This window comes from Buteo buteo, chromosome 19 (genome assembly GCF_964188355.1).
Source record: "Buteo buteo chromosome 19, bButBut1.hap1.1, whole genome shotgun sequence".
NCBI lineage: Eukaryota > Metazoa > Chordata > Aves > Accipitriformes > Accipitridae > Buteo > Buteo buteo.
Genome location: NC_134189.1, coordinates 3,583,921 through 3,597,512, shown reverse-complemented (window position 1 = coordinate 3,597,512; position 13,592 = coordinate 3,583,921). Strand labels below are relative to the sequence as shown.

General features: G+C 56.6%; 1 protein-coding gene across 1 annotated transcript; it reads left to right on the top strand.

Moving 5' to 3' along the window:
- Positions 1 to 928: 928 nt before the first annotated feature.
- MCM5 (minichromosome maintenance complex component 5) lies at positions 929 to 11,249 on the top strand. Its single transcript, XM_075050782.1, has 17 exons — positions 929 to 996; positions 1,554 to 1,736; positions 2,643 to 2,769; positions 2,882 to 3,010; positions 3,444 to 3,616; positions 4,901 to 5,056; positions 5,151 to 5,317; positions 5,953 to 6,124; positions 6,296 to 6,407; positions 7,180 to 7,323; positions 7,640 to 7,705; positions 8,635 to 8,811; positions 8,918 to 9,030; positions 9,232 to 9,360; positions 9,615 to 9,757; positions 10,319 to 10,446; positions 10,894 to 11,249. Exons 2-17 carry the CDS (start codon positions 1,570 to 1,572, stop codon positions 10,993 to 10,995), a joined length of 2,205 nt encoding a protein of 734 aa, XP_074906883.1. The 5' UTR covers positions 929 to 996; positions 1,554 to 1,569; the 3' UTR covers positions 10,996 to 11,249.
- The last annotated feature ends 2,343 nt before the right edge of the window (positions 11,250 to 13,592 follow it).

Sequence of the window (13,592 nt, the reverse complement as noted above, 5' to 3'; positions counted from 1 at the left end):
CCATATATCTACCATATCTACTAAGGTTCCTTTGGCTCCTCGTTTCAAATGTATCTGGTTTGTCTGCAACGCGTGAGTTGGTTTCTCTGCAACAACGAGACAGTCTTTATTTTCCACCTGCTGCAGTTGCGCCTCCCTTGCAACACACTATGCTTCCCAGCTTTGCTTCCATTTAGGATGCGCACTACCGCATTTCTGAGAGGCCAAAATGCTTACCCAACAACCTGCCAGCCTTCCCCCCAAAATTCATTACTGGTCAGGAGAAAAGCATCCCGGAGAACACACCCCCTGAGGCAGCAGCCCCTTCGCAAACCATCAGGCTTGCCGCACGGCCGCTGCCATCCCTGTGGGGCCCCAGCCAGACCACCTGCCCGCCCTTTCCTCACAGTACGTCCCACCACATCCAGCGGGTTTCTCCTCTGCCCTGCCCTCCGTGGCCGTGGGCCTGCTGCACCACAGCCAGCGACCTCAGGCCTAGGCCTAGGCCCAGGGCCCTCCTGCCCACAGGGACACCCCGCTCAGGCCCTACCACCCCACCGAGCCCTGCAGCAACAGCCTCCAGCCCTCCCTACAGCAGTAATTTATTTTATTCTCCGTAACTAAAGCCTCCGCTTCCCCCTCACGGCCTCGCACCCGTCGCCTGAGGGCAACTAACGCTCCCGCCGCCCGCAATGGTTTCACCCGCTTATCCCCCCTCCGCCCACCGCCACAATGGTCCCGCCCGCCCGCCCGCCATTTCACCTCCCCCAGATTTCGCGCCAAACTGCGCCCGGCCGGCAGGGGGCGGAGCGCCGCAGCCAATCGGCGGCGAGCGGCGAGGCCGCGCTCTTCCTCTTGGGGCGGGGCTGGAGGGCGGCCGGTGCCCAATCCGCGGCGGCGAGCTGCGGCCGGGCCAATCGGAGAGCGAGGCGGTGCGCTCCGTTCCAGCAGTTTGGTTTCCGCCGCGCGCCGTTTTTGCCGCGAAAAAGTTGGTGGTGGCGTCCCGCGGGCGGCGAGGTGCGGGGCGGGACTGGGGGGTGTGCGTGGGGAGTTGGGGGTGCGGGATCCCGGGGGGCGCTGGGGGGGAGGGGGAGGACGTGGGCAGGGCGGGGGGGGGCGGGGGGCAGCATTTCGGGGGGGGATTTGGTGCGGAGGTGGTCGTGGTGGTGGTGCTGCTGGGGGTACTGGTGGTGGTACTGGTGGTGGTGGTGCTGGTTCTGATGGTGGTGGTGCTGGTCCTGGTGGTGGTGCTGATGCTGCTGGTGCTGTGGTGGTGCTGGTGGTGCTGGTGGTGGTGGTGGTGCTGGTGCTGGTGGTGCTGGTGCTGATGGTGGTGGTGCTGGTGGTGGTGCTGGTGCTGATGCTGATGGTGCTGTGGTGCTGGTGCTGGTGCTGATGCTGATGGTGCTGTGGTGGTGCTGCTGGTGCTGCTGGTGGTGGTGGTGCTGCTGCTGGCAGTGGTGCTTGTGGTGGTGCTGGTGGTGATGCTGGTGCTGGTGGTCCTGGTGCTGACAGTGGTGGTGCTGGTGCTGGTGCTGGTGGTTAGGGCTGACCATGCGCTCTCGCCCCCACAGGGGAGCAGCAGTCACCATGTCCGGCTTCGACGACCCCGGCATTTACTACAGCGACAGTTTTGGGGGCGATGCATCGGTGGACGAGGGGCAGGTTCGGAAATCCCAGCTGCAAAAGCGGTTCAAGGAGTTTCTGCGGCAGTACCGGGTGGGCACGGACCGGACGGGCTTCACCTTCAAATACAGGTGCTGCCGTGAGCCCTTTTCTCCTTCTGTGCCTTCCCCACTCCTCTTTGCATGTCCAGTCTGCTGTTAACTTCCCTCCTGCTATGCACACCCCAGATATACAATAGCACATGTCAGCTTTTCTCTTGCCATAGACCGTAAAGAGCTCTTTGTCAGTATAAGAAATGTTGTTGTTCCCATGTCACATCACTGGAAAACTGAGGTCTGGGGTTCTCCCAAACTTTTAGGCAGCCAGCCAGTGGCAGAGGTAGCAATAGAGGGTTCTGCACTGCCAAGCTTCCATCTAGTTCTGAAATTCAAGGTCTGTCTTCAAGCTCTAGTCCTTTCTGGTCTGGAGTTTTGTCTGTATCCATTAAAATCAGTGCAGCACTGTCCATGTGTGCCTTCTGAGGATATGAAGGTCCCTTGGCCATCCCTTGGCCTCTGCAGCTTGGAGACACAACTGTGCGAGAATCTGGAGGTGTGTCATGCAAGGGCTAGGACAATCTTTCACCTTTCATCTCTGAATTTCATGCACCCTGGCTTTTTTAACGAGAACTTTGCCTGCTATGCTATTATTTCCTTTTTTAAAATCATATTTTAGGTATAATATGTATTATTCTCTATAGAAGTTTTCTAATTGCTTATCTGTTTGTGTAACTCTAGTAAACAATTAGTGCTATACTTTACATTGTCACTGCAAGTGCTGGTGTCCCTGGTCTTATGGCACATTTCAAAGTGGGTTTGGGAAAGATTTGCCCCGGTCCCCCTCGGCTTCTCTTGGCACTCTCCTGATTTTTCCCGTTTGCTTTCCAAACCAAGGACTCCTTGCAGAACCTGCCTTCTCTGCTCCCTCCTTGTCATAAGGTCACTGTGGGTGACCGGTGCTTTCCGTCCTGCAAACCTTTACCGCTTACTGCCTTCCAGGGATGAGCTTAAACGGCATTATAACCTGAGTCAGTACTGGGTGGAGGTGGAGATGGAGGACTTGGCCAGCTTTGATGAAGATCTCGCTGACTATTTGTACAAACAACCAGCGGAGCACCTGCAGCTGGTAAGGATGGAAGAGTTTGGCAACCTGGCACGCTGGCACTGTCACATTGTGCGAGCAGCCCTGGCGACGCACTGTAACATCCCCGTAATAGCCTCGTTTTTTCCCTTTGTAGTTGGAAGAAGCAGCAAAAGAAGTCGCAGATGAGGTCACCCGTCCTCGTCCTTCAGGGGAAGAAACTCTCCAAGACATCCAGGTGATGCTGAGATCAGATGCCAACGCAGCCAACATCCGCAGCCTGAAGGTGAGCAGCGGGTGGCGGGGCTTGCTCGTGTAGGGGTGTGATTGCAGAGGAAGCTTTTGGTACTTGATCACATGGGTTGTACACTAATTTACAAGCAGGGGTGCTCTGCAACTTAGATCTGACTGCAAAGGACTGTTACTACTGATTGCTGCTGTGGGGAGGCTATGGCTATAAGTGATGTTCTGCAGGCAGTGTTTTGTCATTTTCTCTTTTGTTTTGAAATTAGCGTGGCTTAAGTCATGCAGTCTTCCTTTACTACTCTAGGGCAAGGGAGTGATGTTGTCAAGAAGTGCAGGCTTTTATGTTCTGGTACTTAGTTCCATGAACGTGGGAAGCGTAGCTAAGGAAGAACTGTGTTTCTCTAACTTCTTTAGTTTCCCATCCATCCTCCAGTGACAGCTTTCTCACCTTCCCTTCACCTTTTCCCTTTCAGTCTGACCAGATGTCCCACCTTGTGAAGATCCCTGGAATTGTAATTGCAGCAACCCCGGTGAGAGCCAAAGCCACCAGAATCGCCATCCAGTGCCGCAGCTGCCGCAACACCATCAGCAACATCGCGGTGCGCCCGGGCCTGGAGGGTTACGCTCTCCCCAGAAAATGCAACACGTAAGGACTGACGTGGGGATGATGGGGGAAAAAAAAAAAAAGGCCGCGTCCCCTCCTGCTGCCCCTCTGTCCCACGCCTGCTGCATAGAGTCAGCTCCCTGTCACACAAGGCAGAATCATCTGCGCTGCTCTCTGCTTCTTCCCTTCGTGTCGCCCTCAAGCCTGCGCTCACCCGTGGCCAGTGGATTTTAGCTCCGTCCATCTGTGGTCACACCGGTCGTGGTGCTGTGTGAGCAGCTCTGCAAGCAGTATTGAGCAGCCATGTCTAGGGAGTTCGTTATATCTGCAGGGTACTTTGCCTGTTTTACCTAAAGATTCATTCCTGCCTCCACCTGTCCCGTAATGCTGCGTTAAGCTGCTGTCGCAACTTCCTATTAAGTTTTTCCCTTTTTCAAACAAACGTCTTCCTTCTGCGTTCCCCCTCCGGAGGGGGGCTGTTTCGCGTTACCTTCTGTAGGGATGCTTTGCCACCAATTTTCCAATCACGCTTTACAGCTCTCGATTCCCGTGCGAACCGTGAGCGTCAGGCTGCCGCTGTGCTGCAGCTCTCGCGCCGACCGATCCTGGTGGGTTGTGTCTTCGAGCTCATGCCTGCCAGTATTTATTTCCTGCACCTTACCTCTAACGCAGCTTGAGAGGTCTTTGGGACAGGGATCGTTCTTGCGCATGGCCTGTACGGCACCTCGCTCCTGATCCTTGACTGCACGAGTGCATTTGCACTCTCATGTTGCCCTCCCTGACAGCCCTGCGTGGCGTCAGGCATCTGTCGTGATGTACTGAGACAGCAGCGGGACGTGGAGGTGCTCCGTGTCTTGGAGAGCTTGTAGCCTAGCAAGGCAGATACGTCTCGAGAGACTGGGAGGTTGACGGCAGCCTTGTCACATTGCTAATTGCTTTCTTACCAGAAACCACTTAACATTTGCTTCGTGCACGAGGTTGTAAAGAAAAATGCCCTGCCGTGTTGTTGAGTCTGTACTGTCACCTTCTGTGTAATTAATTAATTACCTTTCTCCCTGCTTTTAGCTAGCAGGGGGAGAGGGGGGAGGCAGGGAGAGTACTCGGGCAAGTATCACCCTGTCTTTGCCTTGTTCTCGTGCCCGCTTTTGGCAGCTGTTGAAGACGAGACGGAGGGCTTGGGGAGCCTTTGGTTCGTCCCTGTGCGACCGCCCTTCTCACCTGCTGGGCACCACTCCGGGCTCTGTCACCGCTGTCCCCTCTACAGGGGGGTTCCCAGGGGCGGCTCTTGAGCACCAGCAGCCTTCCCTGATTGATCTCTCTACACAGAGAACAAGCCGGCCGCCCAAAGTGCCCGCTGGACCCCTATTTCATCATGCCAGATAAGTGCAAGTGTGTGGACTTCCAAGTCCTGAAGCTGCAGGAGTCCCCGGACGCTGTGCCGCACGGGGAGATGCCGCGGCACTTGCAGCTGTACTGCGACAGGTACCGGCGCGATCTCCCCACCCTGACCCCGCTGGGTATTGCTGGTGCCGTCCTTTCACCCGCTACCATCCTCTGCTTTTCTCCTTTTTCTTAGGTACCTGTGTGACAAAGTTGTCCCAGGGAACCGAGTCACTATCATGGGCATCTACTCCATCAAGAAATCCACCCAGAGCAAGAACAGAAGCCGTGACAACGTGGGCGTGGGCATCCGAAGCGCTTATATCCGCGTGGTGGGCATCCAGGTGGACGTGGAGGGCTCAGGTGAGGGCTGCTTTTGGTGGCCATGTGGTCTGTGTTGGTAGCCTGGTGTTGGGACGGTCCCTTCCTGAACAAGGTGGTCCCTCAGCAAGGACTGCATGAAGTCACAGCCTGGGTCCTTCTCTGCTGCTTATGTAGCAGAAGGTTCAAGCCAGTCCAGGGGTCTAACTTGCCCTGAATGCTCTATAGTCATGTCCTGTGTGACTTTTTCTCAGTGATATTAGACGAGGAGGCTTCAGCCTGAGTCCTCCAAGGTATTTAAGTGCTTTTATCTTATTGATCTTAGTGGGAATCTGCTAAGCCATCCCTGAGGATCTGGGCTGAAGTCGATGGTTAAAATTGAGCTATGTATTTAAAACATGGTCCTGACTGTAATTCTCCCGCTGGTTCCTCCAGAGCTGCTTTGCCCAAGATCCTTGCTTTTTCTTACTCGCCTCTAAGGACAGAGCCTGCCTTGCTGGGACAGCAAACACCTGCCCTCTCCACCCTTCCCACCTGGTGGCACTTGGCATGATCTTCAAGAAGGGATTTTGGCAGTAGCGGGTGTGGGGGGAGTGGCATAATTTATTTTAAAACATCTGTTCGCTGTTTTTAAAACATTTGTTCGCTGTTGCATCATTCTCCTCCTCCCTGTACAGGACACAGCTTTGCTGGCTCGGTGACCCCTCAAGAAGAGGAGGAACTTCGTCGCCTTGCTGCCATGCCCAACATCTATGAGACCATCGCCAAGAGCATCGCACCCTCCATCTATGGCAGCACCGACATCAAGAAGGCCATTGCCTGCCTCTTATTTGGAGGCTCTCGCAAGAGGTGGGGAAAAGTCAGCCTGGTGGAGAGAGCGTGGCGGCAGGGGTCTCATGGCACAAAGCCCTCGTACGGTCTTCTGGCGGTGCTGCCAGCCACCTGCCGCTAGTCAGCAGTGTTTGGTTATCAAAATAAAGGCTCACCGTCTCTCCTCCCTCTCTTTTTCCCACTGTCCAGGCTCCCAGATGGGCTGACCCGCAGAGGAGACATCAACTTACTGATGCTGGGTGACCCCGGCACGGCCAAATCCCAGCTGCTGAAGTTCGTCGAGAAGTGTTCGCCCATTGGGGTAGGTGGTTTGAGGTGCTCGCTTGTAGCGCGACTCGTTTCTTCCTTCTGCTCCCTGCGTAGCCCCGAGGACCAGACCGTGGTCCCAGCAGATACCTGCCCGCGCATCCACGGTTCGGCTGGCTGGCAGAGGTGCGAACTGCCATTGCTGGTGCTAGCCTGGAAGAGATGGGGCGCGGGGCAGGGGACGAGGGAGGGAAGGGGAAGCAGGTAATGCCTTTCATTATGATACGAGCCAGGCTATTTGCAGACGTCCAGAGACGTGACTGGTGCTGCTGTTTGTTGTTGAGACTTGATCAGCAGAGAGCCTGGCTGGTCAGGACAAATGAAGTTGACTGCATCTCAGGCACGGACCTGCAGGCTGAGCCCAGGCATGAAATTATATTTTCAGCTGTGTTTTCTTGTAGTCTTTATGAAACTCAGCCTCTGACTGCGTTGTTCCCTCAGGGGGAAAACAAAGCTAATGCAGCAGCCCACTAAACAATGAATCACTCCCTGTTCTGTACTTAATACCTGTATTTGTGTGTCTTCAAGCCCTCTGGTGCGTCACAGCCGCTTAGTCCGAGGCCTGGGACTAGGCAATAGTCTTGCTCGGTACCCAGCAGCTCTGCTTTTGGCATGTGTCGAGGGCTTTTCCTGGAGGTCCTTGTGTTTCCTCCAGCAGCTCTGGTTTTGCGGTACCGGGGCTGCTTAGTCCTCCATCTGGAGCGGTGGGCTGCAGGGATCCGCGGCGGCTGACGTGCTGTCCCCTTCCTTGTCCCTCGTGCCGCTAGGTGTACACCTCGGGGAAAGGCAGCAGCGCTGCCGGCTTGACGGCCTCGGTGATCCGCGACCCGTCCTCCAGGAGTTTCTTCATGGAAGGAGGAGCGATGGTGCTGGCGGATGGGGGAGTGGTGTGCATCGACGAGTTCGACAAGGTACCCGTGGGGCTGCCTGCGTGGGAGCGGGGAAGGGAGCCCTTGGGCTGCCGGCTTCTCCCAGGAGAGCCCAGAGCTGCGGGAGAGAGGGCGACTCTCCTGAGGCTGCCTCGCTTTCTTTTGGGGAAAGAAATAGGGCTGCAGGGAAACTCTGGTTACATCCTGCGCTCTTGGGCAGAGGTCCTTGCAGAGTTTTTACTTGGGGGTCAGCGTCAGTGGGTGTGTAGCCGAGGTCTGGTGGAAGAGACTGATGATGACTTTTTTTTTTTTTTTTTTCCCCCCTCTTCACCTCATTTCTCCCACCTCGGATGAAAAGATGCGGGAGGATGACCGCGTGGCCATTCACGAGGCCATGGAGCAGCAGACCATCTCCATTGCTAAGGTGAGTTACGGGTGCGTGTTGCCCCAGGGCGGGAGCCTGACTTGCCACTGGGTTTTCTGAGAGCCTAGCAGCCAGTGGCCAGGCATCTTTTGCCAGAATTGCCCATTTTAGAGTCCAGGCAGTGGTTTTGATGGTTACTGGTTTCTCTGATCTGAGACCGGTCAGCCCTGCCTGTAGGCTTTGGGTTGTCTTCTCTCAGGCAGCCTGAACTTTGGCAGGACTGAAACGAGCTCCCTCTGTTCTGCCTGTCCTCTCCTCCTCTAGATTTAGTAGTTCTGCTGATGTCCCTGTGTCACAGCCTGATATCACTTCATTTTCTTCCTTCCCACTGCTCTCCAGCCTCTCAGGAGATCTATAGAAACTGCCTGACATCCTGGTGCCAGGTCTTCTCTCAGATCAGAGTTCCTCTTCATTTCCACTGCTCAGCCTTTTTTTGTAGCACCTCTGCTCCCTCCTGGTCACTCTGGCTCACCCCTTAGCTGTTCAGCTGAGCACCCACCACGGCTTTTCCTTGCTGCTCGCTCTTGCCCTGCTGCCTGCAAACCCACGCTTTGCTCCCGGGGCTGCTCGGGGGACTCGGACCCAGCTGCCGCATTTCCAACTCGGATCGCAAACTTGGGGTCTTGCGTGTCGTCGCCCTTGACCTGAGGTTTGAAGTGAAGTTACTCGGTGCTCAAGCCTCAGCTGAAGCCAGTCCTCCTCCAGAAGGACATGTGGGTCCAGCCCCACGTAGCTCCTGTGCTGACCCCTCTCCAGCGTGGATTACAGAGCGATTGGGTGCTACGTAGGGGGTTTTATTTAAATGCAAGTGATCGAGGATGAGTCCTTGCAAACTGGTTTGGACCTTTCAACTACGAGTTGATAGCCTTCTAGCCCTGCTGTGACATGGATGTGGTCTTGACCCCATCCGTTTCTCCTTCCCCCCGCAGGCAGGAATCACAACCACACTCAACTCCCGCTGCTCAGTGCTGGCAGCTGCCAACTCCGTCTTCGGGCGCTGGGATGAGACCAAAGGCGAGGAGAACATCGATTTTATGCCCACCATCCTGTCCCGGTTTGACATGATCTTCATCGTCAAGGATGAGCACAATGAGGAGCGAGACATGGTGGGTCGGGGCGCACGGGGGCAGCTGGGACTGGTGATGCCCCATTTTTTAGGAGGAGGATGCAGGGAGGGGGTTCCTGCTGCCTGACTGCCTTCTGCTCTCCTAGACGCTGGCCAAGCACGTCATGTCCTTACACGTGAGCGCCTTGACCCAGACCCAGGCCGTGGAGGGCGAGATCGAGCTGAACAAGCTGAAGAAGCTCATCTCCTTCTGTCGGACGTGAGTGCGAGGCACGGCTTTTTGCGAGCGCTCTGTCTGGGTGACGTTTTTTTTCCTAACTCCTGCCTCGAAAAAAGGGAAACCGCCGCAACGGTGCCGCGGCGTGGCCCGAGGAAAGGAGGGGTGCCCGGGGACCCCCCCCTACTGCCCAGGGGACCATCCCCGTCGACATTGCGTCCATCTCCTGTCCCCCCCTTGCAGGAAATGTGGCCCTCGGCTGTCGGCGGCGGCGGCGGAGAAGCTGAAGAACCGCTACGTCCTGATGCGGAGCGGCACTCGCCAGCACGAGCAGGAGAGCGACCGGCGTTCCAGCATCCCCATCACCGTCCGGTGAGCGAGCCTGCTCTCTTCTCCCCACCGAAACCCTCGGGGTTGGGATTGCGTCGCCGGTTGTAGCCCGGGAGGGGGGTTAGTGGGGTCCCGGGATTTGGGGGAGCCCTGTGTGAACAGGGCGACGCCGGAGGTGCCGTGGGGGGGACAGGAGGTGCCTGGAGTGGGGTTAAGTGGGTGTCAGGGCTCAGGGGGGAAGGAGACGACCCCTCGGAGCTGCAGTAGAAAGCAGTGAACGTCTCCTTCGGCCGCAGGCAGCTGGAGGCCATCGTGCGCATCGCCGAGTCCCTGGGGAAGATGAAGCTTCAGCCCTTCGCCACCGAGGCAGACGTCGAGGAGGCCTTGCGGCTCTTCCAGGTGTCCACGCTTGATGCGGCCATGTCGGGCAGCCTGTCAGGTGAGGGGGAGACGCTCTGTGCTGGGGACAGGAGGGACGTGCCTGGTCTGGCTGCTCAGGGCAAGGAGAGATGAGCTTCCCTCCCCGGACCAGGCTGGGGGTGCTACAGGGCACCCCCCGGGGTAGGTGCTGGACCTGTTTTCTGAGCAAAGGCAAAGCAATGCCTGCGGCAGCAAGGGAGGGCAATGAGAAATGTCACCGAGGGTCTCCATCCGTGCTGGGCAAGAGAGGGAAGGTCTGGGGCCCTGTGGTCCCAAGGGCAGAGTCCAGCGCTGGAGGTGGTTCGTCAGCCTTTTTGTCCTCTAACATCTTTACCTGTGGGGGTAAATGTTCCCTTGGGAGGCAGCGTGGCACAAAGGCTTTGAAGGACGCTCCAGCAGTCGGGTCCACGTTCAGATGTGTCTTTGGAGCTCTGCAACCTTTGGTGGTAGAATTTGCTCGTGGGTTCCCTGAAGTCGTCGAGGCGTGCGGGTGTGGTGGGGGAGACACAGGAGACGGGCACTTTGGGTTTAAGAGTGATGTCTGGGCGGCACAGAGAGCTCACACAGCCTCTCCCTCCAGGGGCAGAAGGTTTCACGACACAGGAGGACCAAGAGATGCTGTCCCGCATCGAGAAGCAGCTCAAGCGCCGCTTTGCCATCGGCTCTCAGGTGTCGGAGCACAGCATCGTCCAGGACTTCATGCGGCAGGTGGGCCAGGGACCCTGTGGAGGGTTGGGCTGTGAAACCAGGGACCCCAGGCTGCCATTCGGGGGGTGAAACTCATTCCCCAAGAGGTGGCTGGAGAGCCTTTTGGTCATACCTGCTTTTGAAGTTTGTAGGGAGTGGTGCGCAATGGGATTGCAGAGTTTAAGGGGGGGTGAGGCGAGAACTCATTTTTCTGCAAAAGCACTGAGGTTTGGGGCTGTTTGGGTAGGTTGGGGTCCTACGCTTGAAACCAGAACTGTTTGATTTGTGAGACTGGCTGCAGTCAGACCTGAAATAGTGAAAGGGGAAAGGAGCAGCAGCGCCTGGTGCCACCGGGCTCCCTCCCTCCGGAGAGGCACAGCCAGGCTTTAGTGGTGGTTGCAGGTTCCCGCTGGGCTCCGGTGAGCTTTTCCCTGCCGGCTCATCTCCCCCTGCTTTCCCCTTTTCCAGAAATACCCGGAACACGCCATCTACAAGGTGCTGCAGCTGATGATGCGGCGGGGGGAGATTCAGCACCGCATGCAACGCAAAGTCCTCTACCGCATCAAGTGACCTCCCGTGCGTGGGGAGGGAACCGCCGCTGCCTGACAGGAGCCCACGTGCAGGCAGAGCGTCCCGTGGGGTCGGAGCCTGCTCCTGGAAGAAGCTTTTCCTTGGGGAGCCAAACAGCCCAGGGCTTCCCTCTTGAACTGGGGTTTGGGGTGGTCAGGGTTCCCCTTGGGTGCTCTTGTCACTGTGTTAACGTTGATGTTTCTTTGAACTCCAAAAGCTTTTAGTTTGTATTAAAATAAAAACTAATATTGGTAGCGCAGGGTCTTCGGCTGCCCGGATGTATCCCCTTCCCCTTTTGGAGGGAGTGCAGGATTTTGGTTGGAAAGGCATCCCACCTACTCGCCCAGGGCCCATCCTGGGGACTCGCCTCGAGGCAGGACACAGCCCCGTGGGCAGCACCAGCACCCCTGAAGGCAGAAACTCCTTTCTTGCTCAGGGTTTGATCTATTAAGGCATAAATCCTGTTGGTGCAGGCTGCCCTGTTGGGCTCAGCGGTGCTTACCCGGTCGCTGCGTGCAGGCTGCTGCTGTCTTCCCTGTCTGCCAGCAGCAGCAAAGGAAACAACCTGCTGTTCCCCGCTTCAAAGCTGCTCTTTCCTTATCCCTTTTGCCCTTCTCCAAGGGCTGCAGCAGGCAAACGCTTTACCCTGCATCGTAAAGGGCTGTGTCAAAGCCTTGCTGGAGGCATGGGAAGCCGCTGCGGGTGCCGGAGAGGCTGCTGCTATGTCTGTGAGTGACCTTCAGGCTGAAAAACACACCCCAGGAGAGGCTTCATTAGCAGGAGAAAACGTTCAGGGCCAGCAGAGGGTACCAGAGCCTTGAGGATGCTGGGCTGCGGTGCTGCCTCCTCCTCCTCCTCCTCCTCCTCCTCCTCCCAGAGGGGAAACCAAGGGGTCCCTTTGGGACGGGGTGGTGGGCTGCGGGGTGCACCCAGCCTGGCAGCTGTCACACAAGGGCTGGGCTCCGCTGTGACCCATGGGGACCGAACGGTATCCCTCTTGGCTTCTCTTTGGGGGTTTTTGAGAGGTGCACGGTGCGCTCCGGACGTGGCTGGAGCTGGTTATGGGGTTGGGGGGGGGGTCCGTCTGCAGGGGATGGGGCGGTGGTGGCCCTGACAAGATGGGCTGCGCTTTGGAGAAACAGCCCCCTGCTCTTCTCCCCCCAGTTTTTCAGATGGGTCCGACCTTTGTGGAGGGCTAGAGGGGAGAGGAAGCTGGCCCAAAGGCTCCCTGCAGGAATGGGTCTCCAGAAAGCTCACACTGGCGACTTTATTGCCCAGTATTTTTGCAGGTGCCAGGCACTTTGCGGGGCTTCTTGGAGCAAGCAATGCTGGGGCAAAAGTGGGCACCCTTCTTTTCCCTCTAAAAAAAAAAAAAAAAAAAAGAGATGCCTTCTCTCCCCACACTGCTCCTTGGCTGGGGAGGCAGATTCCCTGAGCTGCTGCTCCGTGGAGGTGGAATAAGTGGAAGCGAGAATAACAGGGCAAGGTCTTCACCTGCAGAGTGAAGTTCCCAAAACTGCCAGTGTCTGAAAGCATCCCACCCCCCTCACAAGCTCCCATGCCCCTGGTCAAGCACTTGATATTTTGGCATCAGGAGGTGGCCCATTAGAGCAGGGTCGACACGGTCTGGAAGCAGCAGCGTGGCGTCGTGGCTGTTTCTCTGCCACGTGCCGAAGCCGATGTCGCGCTGTAGTGAACGGCTCCTGCGGTTCTCTCCCCCCTGCCACCCTATCCCAGTACCTCCGTCCTTGCTTTGGAGATGCTGGCAGGACCTGTCTTACCTACGGTCCTTCTTCCAGAGGTGCAACAAGAGCAAAGCAAGCAGAGAGGTGAGTAGGGGACCGGTAGCCACAGCCTGCTGTTAATGCTGCCCGCGGAGGAGGCTGCCAGCTTCTGCTCCCAGGCTTGGAAAGAGCACCCAGTGATGGAGATGGGCTGGGTGGGAAGTGTCCTGGGAAGGGCACTGGGAACGGGAACACAGCGCAAAGGGCTCCGTTTCCATCACGCTTCTTGGTTTTTTCCTTCCCTCCACCTGCAGACCTCTCCCCAGCCTTTCCTCAGGATCTTTGCTCCGTGCTGGAGCAGTAGCGGATGGCTGGATTTCGGCTGCTGGCTGTCAGTGGCGGTCGTGTGGTGCTCACGGGTTTTAAAAGAGCCAACATCTCAAGGTACATCAAGCTATGCTGGGCGTTGGCAGGTGCGGAGGTTGGAAATTCTTTGTGGGGTTTGGGTTGTTTTTTTTTTCTTTTCATGACATGATCGGGAGCAGAGGTATATTTCTGTGACGGGGATCAGAATGATTGATCTCTTCCTGCTATGAAATGTGTTGATTATATGGTATGAGGTTATGTAAGTGTACATACGGCTTGAAACAACACTGTTTAGCAACTGATGTATGCAGCTTTATCACAAGAAGGGGAGCTGGGATGTGCGCAACTCTGGCATTATCTTGGAACTAGAGATCACTGATTAGTAACAACTTGTTTTGATCATCACACTGCGGATGGAAATTTTGGGAGGAAAAGCAGTTCTCATTTGGGTAGAGTGGTATTGCTTGGTGGTAGCTAGTTGATAAGAGATTGCTGGTCCTCCTGGTG